Here is a 15,717-nt window from a genome sequence, read left to right as displayed (position 1 = left end):
CGCCGGAGTTCTCCTTTAAAGGTTGAAAGACCACAATCTTTAATTTAAGACATTTGCGCCACCTACTGGTCTGGAGTAAGTCGTTTAAAGGTGCCATCTGGCAAAAAAAATCAAATCATACTCCATATTCCATACCAGATGGGGGCAGTGTACCTCTAGAAAGTGAGTTGTGCCTCGGCTGCCTGCACTCTCATGTCTTCAAACAACAGGAGCGAGTGCTGTCTTGCTCTCTCTCCCTCCCGCATATTAATAAAATCAATTAACACGATAGTAAAAGGTTGGAAGATCGCAGTTTCATGTGGAGCATTTGGAGATTTTTAGAGATTAGAGACTCAATGAACAACATCTCAACACTAAGTGATAAAGACCGTCTCATAGACTACTGTCTCAAATACAAATAAAAGCACAGGCTTTGAAGTTTTACAGTATTCGTTTTGTTCATATTACATTTACATTTCATAAGACAGCATTCGCTGATGTTGACCAAGCTAGCGCCATTCAGAGCTGTCAACTCTCACGAATTCACCTGCGAGACACGCAATTGACACTTCACACACTCTCACGCCACACATAAATTTTGTCACGCACAGAAAAGGACACGGAGACCGACAGACTAGACATAGCAGATTAGTTATGATATATAGATAAAAAAATCTCAGCTCTCAGATTCTGTCAATTTTATTACGCAATTCAAACAATACAGTTTTGGCGCTTGTAAATGTTACACCACAGATCCCTAGCGCACGTGAACCGATCATCTCTACTGGCTAATGGTAAAAGAACACGAACTTTCCCTGAACTGAAATGTAGTATTGGACTGTACTTCATCAGGTTCAAGTACACCCACAAGCCGTGCGTTATTCATGTATTGCAGTTTGGCTGGTGGTTATGTTGCCCGCCCACATACCGTCTCCCATGGCCGAAACTGGTATTACGACACCTGCCGGGCCGAGGCTAGTAATTTAGCATGCTAATTCAGGTTAATATCTCGGCAGCACTGTAACTTGTCATTTTTTTAATGACATCATCAACCTTATTTCTTCTCATTCTTTTGATGCGTGTAGCTCGTTTTTGGGATATTTTAACCTCAATTTTTTTACAGATGGCACCTTTAACTATCTAAGACTATGACAAGGGATAAGGGGAATATAGGAAATAAAAGAAAAGATAAAAAAAAGATGATATAGATGAAACCTACTTTCAAGAAGATTATAAGTAGCCATTAATGCCACATTCACATCTAATCATTTTCTTTTCATCTCACATGATGTGTCTGACCCTCCAATTGCAGCTCCTTTAGGAAGCATCTCATCAATGGAGGTGAACGTTGATATGCTAGAACAGATGGATCTTATGGACATCTCTGATCAGGAGACCTTGGATGTCTTCTTCAGTGCCAGTGGAGAGGAAGGAGCACTGACATCTCCTCTTCCAGGTATAAACTTCACACCAGTCTAAATGGCCGTTCACACTGATTGTGGGTCGACAAGTTTCTGTATGGCTAGGTGATGCTTGACTGCAATATCTAACTGTATCAGGTGACATAGGCTCCACTGTGTGCATTCCCATTTGGTATTTGCTTTAAGTAGAACTACTTCACTGCATTGCCATCAGTCTATGTTGCTCATGACACCTGCAATTGAAATCTTCTGGTTGCTTTGTTGCAGCAAATTGCAGTAGTGGTGCAAAGTTCCCTGTAGTACACAAAGTAGTCTTTTCATATATCTAAATAGTGCTCAAAGTGATAGTTACTACCAAAAAAGATCATATTTTTTTCCAATGTAATACAGAGTGGCATTGTGGATTAATATAATTTGCCAACCTGAGAAAACTCTCATGGGAAAACTTGACAATTTAAGGAAGTGATGTCGTGATTTCAAATTAATTTGTATGAAGTAATTCACATGGAAACATACAATTGTTAGACAATAAGCATACAGGTCCACACCTACACCGCTTGTAAACCATAAGCAGATTGGATGAAAATGTACTAATGAATTAGTACAAACTTATCCGAATTAGCAGCCAAATCCTCAAAACATAAATAGTTAGGAATTGTTATGAGTGTGTTGCTATACAAAACAAATATAGCAACTTTTGAGAAATTCGGAGTAGCATGCCAACAACAAAGCAAGCAACCTCATTTTCAATGAGAGATGTCATATTTGGACTTTTTCTTGTGTGTGTCTTTGACTGTTTAAGTGCAATAAGCAGGGAAAAAGAACGCACACTTTGGGTGTGAGTATTCATTTGGTTGTAATGAATAAAATGATGCACAATATGTGCAATGCAGTGAGCACTGAAGTATAGACAATGATTTGCCTCATACAGCTGCACACTGCAGTCGAGTTGAAACACACTAGCAAACGTGATTTGTTTTTGTCAAACCAGTTAAGTGCGAACCCTGCCCCACACAATTTCATTGATCAATGCAATTACACAGGGTTTGTGCTATATTCAAAGTAGCATGCCAACAACAAAACAACCTCATTTTCAATGAGAGTTGACGATTTTGGAAGCATACCTACTGTATGTTCACAGGGTCTTATGTTCCCCAAATGTATATGACTCATAATGAACAAAATATGTTCCTATGTCCTGTTCCCCAGTTCAATGGTCTGTTAACAGACATTAAGTAAACCTTTTAATTAATTCATTAAAAGACTCATTTTCCCAGAGCCCTAATAATAAACTTCTAACTCTAACATAAGAAAGATTCCATCACTCCAACCATTTGTTTAGTTTCCTCAACTTTAGGCCTTTTATATTGAAAGCCATTTGGCAATGCTGTGAAACAGAAAACTGCAACAATCACAAAGAAACTCTGCATTGTTCTGGAAGGACTGGGTAATGAATAAAATTATGCCCAATATGCACAATCCCATGCTGAAATTCAAGCCTTGTTACACCAACAATATTCATCCGGAGCAAATGTGAGTAAGGGGAGGCGGGTTTGTGTGTCAACTCGCTGTAGGAGAGATGAGAGAACAAGAAAGGGCAACTGGTATTGTGTATCTGTTCTAAGGGAAATGAGTATTGGAAGTGTTTCAGATATTTCAGTGTCGAAAAATCTATATTTCGGACAACACTACATTTTATTATTTCAGATGCCTTTTTAAAAGACTACTACTGAAACATGTTTATATACACTCACCTAACGGATTATTAGGAACTCCATATTAATACTGTTTTTGACCCCCTTTCACCTTCAGAACTGCCTTAATTCTACATGGCATTGATTCAACAAGGTGCTGAAAGCATTCTTTCTAAATGTTGGCCCATATTTATAGGATAGCATCTTGCAGTTGATGGAGATTTGTGGGATGCACATCCAGGGCACGAAGCTCCTCTTCCACCACATCCCAAAGATGCTCTATTGGGTTGAGATCTGGTGACTGGGGGCCATTTTAGTACAGTGAACTCATTGTCATGCTAATTTGAAGTGATTCGAGCTTTGTGACATGGTGTATTATCCTGCTGGAAGTAGCCATCAGAGGATGGGGACATGGTGGCCATAAAGGGATTGACATGGTCAGAAACAATGCCCAGGTAGGCTGTGGCATTTAAACACTGCCCAATTGGCACTAAGGGGCCTAAAGTGTGCCAAGAAAACATCCCCCACACCATTACACCACCACCACCAGCCTGCACAGTGGTAACAAGGCATGATGGATCCATGTTCTCGTTCTGTTTATGCCAAATTCTGAATCTACCATCTGAGACCCCATTTACACCTGGTATTAAAATGCGATCTTTATCCAGATAAGTTATCCGGATAATAAGTACCGATTCCATTTACACCTGGCCACATAAATGTGTTTTTGCAAAACGGATATATAAATCCGATCTTAAAGGGTTAGTTCACCCAAAAATGAAAATTAAGTCATTAATTACTCACCACCATGCTGTACCAACCCCGTAAGACCTTCGTTCGTCTTCGGAACACAAATGAAGATATTTTTGATTAAATTTGAGAGCTGTATAACTACCACATTGGCTCCTAAGGGACTGCCTCTTGACGGCCCAGAAAGTCAATGAAGAAAATGTTTAAATATCCCAAGTGACTACCGTGGCTCAACTATATGTTTATCAAGCGACGCGAATACTTTTTGTGCGAAAAAACAAACAAAAATAACGAGTTTATTCGACTATTTCTTTTCTTCCTTGTAGGCCAGAACGAGACTTCCTTATAGATTTCCACGACGCATGCGCGAGAATTGCGATCTGAAGTAGTGCTTGTGTAAGCAGATCGCAAATCTCGCGCATGCGTCGTGGAAATCTATAAGGAAGTCTCGTTCTGGCCTACAAGGAAGAAAAGAAATAGTCGAATAAACTCGTTATTTTTGTTTGTTTTTTCGCACAAAAAGTATTTGCGTCGCTTGATAAACATATAGTTGAGCCACGGTAGTCACTAGTTAAACATTTTCTTCATTGACTTTCTGGGCCGTCAAGAGGCAGTCCCTTAGGAGCCAATGTGGTAGTTATACAGCTCTCAAATTTAATCAAAAATATCTTCATTTGTGTTCCGAAGACGAACGAAGGTCTTACGGGGTTGGTACAGCATGGGGGTGAGTAATTAATGACTTAATTTTCATTTTTGGGTGAACTAACCCTTTAAACTCCCGCGTTATATGCAGATTTAATGGATTGCACGCCACCAAAAGCAACAGATATGAGCTGCATTTCGTTGATCATCAGCTAATTTCCAAATCAAAGACATCAGTAAGAGAGTGGCAACAGCGCTGGTAAGATAATTTTGTTTCTTTACTTGAAGATGATTGTGTGTTAAGCGTCTGTGACTTACTTTCACTTTTATTTGCGATGTTTGCACGTTGGCTCGATGAATAGACGCTCAGCTGCTCATCTGCGGTGATGGATGATGCGTGTCGCAGTAGCGCCGTCATATCTGACTATAACATGACATATTGCCTGTATAACAAGCTCTCACTCGTTTATTTTTTGCATTTTTGGGAGGAGAAAACATATACATATGTGGTTTCAACAACCAGATTGCGTTTACACCTAGTAAAGATCCGGACACAATGCGAGCCAGACTACCTTCAGATGTGGTCAGGCAGATCCGATCACGATCCGATCACAACGCATTTACACCTTGCATTAACATGCGTTTTTTATTATCCGGATAACTTATGTGGATACAGATCGCACTTTAATACCAGGTGTAAATGGGGTCTGAATGTCTCAACAGAAATCGAGACTCATCAGACCAGGCAACATTTTTCCAGTCTTCAACTGTCCAATTTTGGCGAGCTCTTGCAAATTGTAGCCTCTTTTTCCTATTTGTAGTGGAGATGAGTGGTACTCTGTGGGGTCTTCTGCTGTTGTTGCCCGTCTGCCTCAAGGTTGTGCGTGTTGTGGCTTCACAAATGCTTCTTGCACAAATGCTGCATACCTCGGTTGTAACGAGTGGTTATTTCAGTCAAAGTTGCTCTTCTATCAGCTTGAATCAGTCGGCCCATTCTCCTCTGACCTCTAGCATCAACAAGGCATTTTCACCCACAGGACTGCCGCATACTGGATGTTTTTCCCTTTTCACACTATTCTTTGTAAACCCTAAAAATGGTTGTGCATGAAAATCCCAGTAACTGAGTAGATTGTGAAATACACAAACCGGCCTGTCTGGCACCAACAACCATGCCACACTCAAAATTGCTTAAATCACCTTTCTTTCCCATTCTGACATTCAGTTTGGAGTTTTGGGAGATTGTCTTGAACAGGACCATACATACATTATATATATATAATTCAAACGACCAAATTGGCTAGGAGGAATGATTGCGTTACACACCACTGCTGAAATCCACACACATTTGGCAGGTGTGTGTTGATGTATATAGAAAATAGGAACCTTTTCATTTGTATTTCTTATTTACCATAAAAAAAAACTGGGGGACACAGGGCCCTATGAACATAGGACCCTTTTACATGTGTCTATTATGTGCCATATACATCTGTTAGACATACGACTGATTCTGAAGATTTCTGGCTAAATGATTGATAGAGACCAACAATGAAATAAGATCAACTATATGCAAAAAACAAACAAACAAAAAAAAACAGTGATGTAATGCAGTGAGCACTGAAGTATAGACAATGATTTGCCTCATACAGCTGCATACTGCAGTCAAGTTGAAACACCCACTAGCAAACACAATTTGCTTTCGTCAAACCACTTAAGTGCGAACCCTGTCCCAAAGAAATTGATCAGTGCAATTGCACAGGGTGGGTAGGGTAAGGTAGGGTGGGGAAGGATGGGGGGGCAGCAATTTAAACAATCCCAGCTATTTAAACACTGTCCGTGTGAACAGGGCTTAAGGCTTTTACAGAGACAGGTGTCATTTCTCAGATCACAGGTGGTAAGAACATTTTCTATGTGTTGTTAAATAAAGATCGCTTACAGCACCAAAAAGGAATGCTTTCTAGTAAAACCCTTTTATTGGTAACCAAATAACAATGAAGTGTCAAAAGAAACAGTCACTCATATGTTGAATCCATGTGGCTCAGATCTGAGCAAAAATCTTGTAAAATTCCATAGAATTCGAGAGTTAACTAATTATACATTTGTTCTCCAGCTCTTGGTCACACTGACTTAAAAGAAGAAGGATTGCGGAGAAATGACGTGTCCTTGAGAATTTCTGACCCTTGTGAGATCAAAACACGTATGTTGTCAACCTCTTCAAACTCCACCTGTGACAGTCAGGCCTCCAATGAGGACGGATCAAACACTCCCGTCGTCCAATCAGATGATGAAGACGTGCATGAAGAGAGCCTGTTGCAAACAGGGGTGCCCACAGGCAACAATGAAACGTCCCTGACCTCTGACCTCTCATTATAACCTGCCTTGCCATTTATTACTGACGGTTTGGGTTTGGGGTTGAGACTGTTTTAGGGTTGGGTTGAGTAGTTTCAGCTATGTCAATCTACCGAAGACCTTCATGAACGTTGCGAAATGTAACGCATACAAAGCTCCTATTACGCCACACAGGGAGTGTCACACTTTGACAGACCTGCATAGTTGTATTGTCATTTGCGTCTTATCGTTTAACTGTATCATTGGCTCTTTTGAGGAAAAAAATAGCTGCAGGTTTATTGACACCACATACATACCACAAATATGTTGCAATTCTTTTTTACAAAGATTGGTGCTGTTCAGTAGAGACACTAAATGCAAACAGGGGTGCCCACAGCCAAAAATGAGAGACTAAAACTGTTGAGGTGAGTCTCACACAAACATTTCACCACAAATATCAAAAGAAAACAAAACATAGAGAAAATTAAGCCTCTTATTTTGACCATTAAAAGGCATGTTACATTTTTCATTTTGGGTTTCATAATTTCACAAGGAATCATTTCATAATTGTCATTTTTGGTAGAACTATCTGTATAAGTTTTTTTGTTTTTTTGTTTTTGTATTTGGCATTATTTTACATTTATGCATTTGGTATACACTTTTATCCAAAGTGTCTATTGCATTGAAGATATGCATTTTATCAGTTCATGCATTACCTGGGAATCAAACCATGATCTTGACATTGTTAGCACCAAGGTCGTGCTCTACTTTTTTCCCATTCTTTCCTCTTTTTTTTGTAATTTGTGTTCTTAATGAAAAAAATCTTAATGGTGATTCTCATTAATTTATTACTGTATTTTTATTTTATTTTTTTTGTTAGAACAATAAAAAATGTTTGTTTTTTAAACCGACATAAAAGGCAATGCAAAAAATACTAACATGGTGTTCAAATAACAGTATAATAAATTGTTAATGAGAATTTAAGAGGAAATGCTTATTTGTTATGAAAATAATGTGCAAAACATCTTAATTGGTATTAATTTTATTTTAATAGATTGCCTTTCTTATTCAAGAGAGTAAAGAATAAGGTTGGGGCGAGAGGATGGTGAATAGACCCATAACCACCCAAAATGTAACCTGGGTACTATGAACTCACAGTCATGTCATGCACAACCCATTATGTAACATGCACTGATAGACTTCATTTTCTTTAAGCAAATTATTATTATTTTTTTATTTCTTTTCATTGGGAGTGAAATATGACCCATTCTTGACAGTTTTTGTGAGACCTAAAAGACCTGTTGGGTGTTTACGTTGATAATGTCTTGGTTAAATAATTTATTTTTATTTTTTTTTTATAATGTGCTGAGGATGTCTTCCTCTCTGATGTCCACAACACCTTATGCTTTGCTATCAAAATAAAGCCAAATGCCAAATAAAGAGTGTTGGTATTTAATTATTTATTATTTAACTGTTTCTCATATTTCCAAATGAGTGAAGAAACTGATTGAAAAATATGCAGGTCTGAGGTTAACCCCACTGTGATATCTTTACCGCAGCCAAGAGTATAATAATAAAAATTGATTATATTTATGTAGTGCTTTTCTGGCTACTCAAAGCGTTTTACATATGGAAGGGGAAAACTCTTTTTAACCACCATCAATGTACAACATCCACCTGGATGATGCGACGGCAGCCATACTACACCAGAACGCCCACCACACACCAGCTTATTGGTGGAGAGGAGACAGAGTGATAGAGACAATCAGTGTATAGACCATTTCACAAGATGTAAACAACACTGGTCCAGCTGCAGTTCCTGTTTCAGTTTTTTAACACTACATAAAAGCTGGGATAAAATACAACCAACAGAACATTTAAAACTGAATCAAAAAGTTAAACAAACATCTTTAAGATGTTTTCTTTACATGTGAAATAAAGAAAACAGTTACAAACTGAAACAGGAAGTGCTTCTGGACCAGTGTTGTTTACATCTTGTGAAATGGTCTTATGGACGCACTTTCTCATGTCGTATTGTTATATTCTACTAGTCTCTATTAGTAATCAAAATTGCTAAATAATACGGCTACAGTAAAGGTTTTTGTTAAGGTAGGTCTAGTCATTTGTCCCACAATACTTATGGACTATTATCAGTCATGAAACTAAAGGCTATCTGTAGTAGCTTTCTAAACTGTAACCAGACAATTATATGTTTCACACCGAAGCCTTTAGATAAAAATGTTCTATCGATCATGAGTAACAAATTTAGTCAGTGGTGTCTAGGATGTTTCATTGTGACTTTAACATATGAAATCCATGAAAGCATAATATTTTTGCAACATCCTACCCAATAGTAGTGCTCAGTCATTTGCCTGAATGTGTGGAATTAAGTTAACAAAAGCAAGAGAATGCCAAATTTTCCAAATTATTCTAATTCATCTAAGACTGCTCATTTAGCTGTTAGAGTACTAGTACTAGTAAAGAGTGACAGCATGTTCCATCCTGTTTCAGTCTGACAATGCGACTGCTCTTTGTTGTCATGTCCAAAGGAATGTACTGGGGCGTCAATCTAGCAAATGATAATAAAAGAATCTGCAGTCCTCAGATCTGTCTTACCCCTCAGAGTGCTTTCCCTGTCCCCAGTCTTTTGCGGGGCAGCACGGGAAGCAATACTCTGTTTATCATTAAGGACAGTACTCATCCCTTTCATGATCTGTTTGTAGTACTCCCATCTGGAAGACGCTACACACTCAAAAAAATGATTTAATTTTTTTTGTTCAATTTCATTAATTAAAATGAGCATATACGACACAATCCTTCATAGAAGTGATTGCAGCTTAATTTCATTAAATGTAATCAATGTAATCTTTTAAAAATTTGGTTCACCAAATTTTTTTTAATTGAGTCAACATGAATATTTTACATTCGTCTTAAACGGATGTGATCTTTAAAAAAATGAATTTTGGCCTCTTGTTAAAATAATTAATTAAAATAAGCTAAAGTAACATGATTGTTTAATATTGTCACAACTTAATTTAATTGTGTTCAATCAACCTAATTCATTTGTGTGAAATCTACATGAATCATTGTTGTTGACTGTTTACAGGCTAATGGATCTGTAGTTCCCAGAATGCTTTGCAATGGACTGCATTAAGAGGGTCAATTTATGGAAAAAGTGTTATTTTATGTGTTTTTCAGTAAATGGAACGATATTGTTAGTCAATGTTAGTGTTTTATGTTCAGTTATGTTAGAAACTTAAGAGTACTTTCTGTAATATTTTTGAATTTTGTGGTTACCATTATGCATTGTGTTCAGACTCAATATTACACTATATGTGCTTTAATTCTCCTGTCCAGGCTGTGGGTGCGCAGTATGCATATATGTGTAAATCTCACTCACAGTCCTGCACAAGTAATATAATATTACTATGTAAAAAATAATTTAAAAGTGTTTATCATTAGAAGTGACCATAGAGTCAAAATAACTAAACTTATAATGTTGGTGAGTTAAGGCAGGAAAAAACTAAATGTAGTTACTAGTTAACCTGACAAAACTTTATCTAGTAGGAATGACTAAATTAATTTAAATTCATACAACAAGATTACAACAAATTATTTCAAACTAATTTGAATTTGTTGGAAAAATGTAATTCAATTTCATGGAAAACCTTTCCTTAATTTAATTAAGTTCGTTCAACAGTTTATTTTTTTGAGTGCAGAGCGCTATACACTGTAAAAATTAATATGCTTTATCTAATCAATAAAATTGTGGCAACAGATTACAAGCAATATTATTTATTAAATTGAACAAATTAGAATTGACTAATAGTTAATCAAATTGACATTCGAATTAATTCTAATTTGTACAATTTAATTAATAATATTGCTTGTAATATGTTGCCACAATTTTATTGATTAGATAAAGCATATTATTTTTTTCAGTGTAGTCTCACACTTCCAGATTCCAAAACAGCTTTTATCCAATGGCCATTTTTGAACTGAGTTCCCTCTTCCCTGCCTCTATCGCCCCACAGCTGCTTCAATAATTTTGAACAGACGTGTATGCCATATTGTTGCAATAACATGCACAAGACACTTTAAAATGTGTATTGTTTTTATTGTTTTAACGTGGTATATCTTGGCATGTGTAATATGAATACAGCTTGATTTCTATGAGAGATGTCAAATTTCGTTGTATACCATGTCTCTCAGTGGCCACCAAGGCTGCCATAGACCGGCCAATGGTTTTTGCCAGCTCTTTGATGGCAGCTGAGAGACAAATCTGTGACCTGACGCAGTTTGCAAACCACATTCAGGCCAATTCCCCAACCCTCATCAAGATCCTGTCTGATAGGCCTGCAGGAGCATCATAGTGTGGACACATTCTGCTGCTTGACAAGAAGCTGAATAAGCATTACCCACCAAAGGCGATATTGTTCTGACTTGCTTGGTGGGGAATACCAGGGCAATGAGGGAAGATCATAGGGGAAGATGCTGATTCAGGGGAGAGATAGCCTCGCAAGAGTCTCTACCATCTTTGGTGTTTCCCCATAGCCAAGCTATTTATAGTTTGTGATAGAGAAATAGTGTGATGTTTGTGGATTATATACTCTAACTGAAACAGGTTTATACCACAATCTTGACACCTCGGTGTGGAGACCGGGGAAAAACGGAAGACCCAAGGGTTGAGTTTGTGAATGAGAGGGCAGGAAGCGTTCGTCTAGTTTGCTTCTTGAACGAACGTACAGCTTATCTGCCAGCCAATCGATGCTTAATCTTTCAACCGCTCTCGTTACAACCTCAACAAGCTCCTCAAAAGCGTGAGACTGAGGTGGCGAGTCCTTGGTGTCTCCTGCTTCGAAACTAACAACATTTAGTTCATCAAAGATAGCTGCAGTGTCAGTACTTGGGCGGTCACTTTTTATTCTGTATTCGAATGTGCTTTCGAACATGACGTAAAATATCCGAAATTGAACTATAAATAAACTATCCGGTTTTTAAAGTGCCATGAGCCAACGTGACATCATGACTTTTGCGTAAACATACACGCCACTTTCGAGTCAAGTGGCGTGTTATCTCTTCGCATTTTGTGCTATCCGCGTGTATGTCTACGCCATTAACGTTCGCGTCATTCCTCGTGTCTGTACACGCCGTCAAATGTCGAGTCATAAATGCAATTAACCCCAGTGACGGTTAAGTTTAGGGATGGGGTTGAGGTAAGTCATATCTTTTTTTTTACCTAGGATGGTAAGGGAACAGTCATAAATGCCATTAACCCCAGTGTTGGTCAAGTTTAGGGATGGGGTTGGGGTAAGTCATATATTTATATAACGTTAAGTCAATGGCGTTCATAAACACGCTGAAAAGCGATTATGCGTCTTGATAGCACGCCAAAAATGGAAATACGAATTGGCGTGTCATACACACGCTACTTCATGAGATCAGTCTGCATGAGCACATTTTTTTACACTATGATTAGACCATTTGTTTTTTTATTTTATTGTTTGCCATCTCATCCAGTAGCAGGCGCTGTAAACGTTTTGCAGTGTAGGCCCATGACCAAATCAAGCAAATAATAGCCAATAGCCACCCTGTTTTGAAAATAGAAGATAACTCACAGAACGGCCAGCCTGAACGGACAATTACGAGCCCAATTCATCTAAAAAGTGGTGTCTGGAAATATTTTGGGATCTACACCTTAGATGGTAAAGTAACCATTAAAGATACGGTAATTTGTCGAATTTGCATAAAAAAATAATATTAATACAATATTAAAGGTGCTATATGTATTTTTTACTGGCCTCTATCTGTGATGTTTCAGATTGCAGCCAATTTTTACAAGAGCGCTCGTGGTCTTTCGCGTGCTCGAACACAAGAGCGAGCACTCACGGTACACAGCCACACTGAGACTTTTAACACACCGGAGAAAGCATCACACAACATGCTGGAAACTCATGTAAACTCCCACTGCAATGTTACAATAATAGGCTACTTTTATCAGCTTGACGTTGAACTAATGCGTGTAATTGTGTGTAAACAATATGATAGTAGTGGGATGAGTGACGTTAAACAGTAAATCTAGTACATAATCTAGAAATAATGCAAGTAACTCTTTATTTGGTCACAAATACACAAACACACAGTCTCTGGACAGTTGCTGACGCAGGAACTAGATGGTCAGTGAATCCAGGTGAAGAGTGCAGAGATGATAGTGATGAATACAGGTGATAATCCAGACAGGAACAAAACTGCAACAACGACTGGAACAGGACCAAACAAACACGAGGGACATCAACAACGATCTCAGTGGGGTGGCAAAGATAGCCAGCGGGGAGGAGTTCCGAAAAGGCACTGACGTCTCCTGGGGGAATCCAGGTTTCGGTAAGGAAAAACAAATTCACATTGTAAAAGGAGATGACATCATTGAGAACAAATGTTTTGTTATTAAGCAATCTGGTGTTACAAAGAGCCATGCTGAGCGTGGTCGAGTTGACAGGCGATGGTGTCACACAAGGAATTGGACAGAGGTTTCCTTGGACGCAGCTCCAGGTGGATGTACAGTATTTACACGGCGGGGGCACGAAAATGGAACGCCAGTGTCAGAGCCAAACGGCCGAAGCCACCAATAGCATTCCTGCGATCTTTTAACACCACCGAGCCCAGTTCGATATCCACTCCTTGACGACGGAGAATCCAGGTGAGTCCTCGGACTTAGATATAATCCGCCTCTCAGACCGCGTCTTCTGCGACGCTTACCGATTGGTAGCAGGCAGACAGGGCATCTCAGGAGAGGAGGAATTGATGTCAATAGTGGCGGTGGTTGTTTGAAAGACTTGGCATTTAGAAGGGTGGTTAATTGTAATACTTAATTCCAACAGCGTAGTGCGATCATAAACAATAAATGGTGAGACGGTAGCAAAAAAAAACATAACAAAACAAAGTGGCAGGCCAAACACAGCGGCTCCAACCATACAAATCTACCCATCTCCTCTCCCTGATCCCTAACCCCACCCCTAATCCTACCCATCTCCACCCCCTGATCCCTAGGCTCACCCCTAATCCTACCCATCTCCACATCTTAGATCTGGGTCCAACTCCACCCCCTGGATCTTGTGTACTGCAACGAGGTGCTACTGACTCCTGCCCTGAGAGCAGTGCATAAAACACTAAAATGACAGCGATTTGAATCTATTGAGCAATCATGCCCTGAGAGCAGCACGTAATACACTGAAATATGTGTAGTACACCAAAATAACATACATACACAATGTGACGAAATACATTTTCGTCAGGTTAGATGCTGATAATTAATCACTCAAACCCCTTTATTTAAACCTCTCAACTGTCGGACTCGCGCGTCTTCCATGTCTGTAGTTTTTGAAAAATTTGTACTCGTGTTTGTAGTTCTAACCGAATCCTCATCCAACGCGTGATGAGTTATGGGTAATATCATCCGTTAGAGTGTACTGTTAGCATCCCATTGACTCCCATTCATTTTGGCGATATAGCGAATAACTTTAAATCTGAGGTGTCCAAAGACTTCATTTGTCCATTATTTATTTCTAAAGAAATACGACAATGTATAAAACGCTCCATTACTTTGTATCTTACGCTACGGCCCAGCAGAAGCCGTTTTTGTAAAAAATAGGCTAAAGATTGTGTCATAACCACGGGACTTTCTGTCACACAATAGAGACATTACCGTATAGACAGGAGGAGAAGCTCGCAGGCAATCTTTTACTGTCTATTAGGCAATTGGGGGGACATGGAGGCATAAAGTCAAGGGAGAAGCCCATAGAGAGTCTATAAAAGCAACGGGACAAAATATTTCAACAACGTTTTTGAGGAATTAGGTGATTCAGATTTGTCTTGGCACAGCTACAAGACGATTACCAACTGTCAGACTGTAGTCTTGGCACAGCTACAAGAAGATTACCAACAGTCAGACTGTAGTCACGCTCAGTTTGACCCATGGGTCGTACTAATTCTATTTTAGAATATTATTTAGGACGGATAGAATGCGAATTGGGACGCAGCAAATGCGTTCAACGCATCACCGTTTCTGTTTAAAAAACGTTGTGCAACGTTTTGTCAGGGCTGAACGCAGCCCTGCTCACAGGCTGCATCGTCACCAGCAAGTGATCCAATGAAACGATTGACGTTGGCGCGCAAGCTTTTCAAGCAATGAGACAGACACAGACGGTAGCTATAAAACGGTTAGTTCCAATCCTTGATTCTGATTGGTCAATAGCTGTGCTTTATTCATGATAAAACACGAATATGACCACTTCAGCCATCGGTTCTATTTATCACTGCGCAACACTGCAGTTCCTATGTTGTTTTTATTAGCGCTTTCATGCATATTACACACTGATCTATATAATTCTATAAAGATCAGTGATATTACACATTGGAACGTTGTTGCTGTTCACAGTCAGGGGCTATTTTTTTTTCTAGCGGAAGGAGGGCTTTTAGTGATTTTAGTTAATGAAAGTTGCACTAATACATTTTTTTTTACTTTAATATTTTTACTTTGGGGTTATCGTTTTATAAAAATAAATAACTCAAGGCAAGTGCTGTATCGCGAATAAGTAATAGCTGAAGGGTGACGCGAATCGGAGTAACCCAGCCAGGAGAGAGAACAAGAGGAGAGCTCACCAATTGCAACAAGAAGTGTACAGATGAGAAGGGTCTGGCTGCAGACTTGCACTCTCAGACTTGCACGCTCAGACACGAGCGCTTCCGCTGCAAGTGACGTCAGACTTGCACGCTCAGACGAGCGCTTCCGCTGCAAGTGACGTCATTTGCAATCGACACCTGCTCTCCGCTACCTGTGAACTCACGTGCAATCGACGGCGCATAGTGTGTCTCATGGCGGATTGGGAACAATTCCAATGTCGTTAAAA

General features: G+C 39.1%; 1 protein-coding gene across 1 annotated transcript in view; it reads left to right on the top strand.

Annotated features, from left to right (window-relative positions):
- LOC120464258 (dysbindin) overlaps nucleotides 1–8,251 on the top strand; it is a 37,356-nt gene extending 29,105 nt beyond the window's left edge. Inside the window, exons 3-4 of the mRNA XM_039653636.2 lie at nucleotides 1,292–1,435; nucleotides 6,594–8,251. Coding sequence (XP_039509570.2) covers nucleotides 1,292–1,435; nucleotides 6,594–6,856 — 407 coding nt within the window. The 3' untranslated portion in view covers nucleotides 6,857–8,251. The remainder of the gene's footprint in view (nucleotides 1–1,291; nucleotides 1,436–6,593) is intronic.
- The last annotated feature ends 7,466 nt before the right edge of the window (nucleotides 8,252–15,717 follow it).

Source organism: Pimephales promelas, chromosome 21, assembly GCF_988280905.1.
Source record: "Pimephales promelas chromosome 21, fPimPro1.hap1.1, whole genome shotgun sequence".
Taxonomy (NCBI): Eukaryota; Metazoa; Chordata; class Actinopteri; order Cypriniformes; family Leuciscidae; genus Pimephales; species Pimephales promelas.
This window is presented reverse-complemented; position numbering and strand designations above follow the sequence as displayed.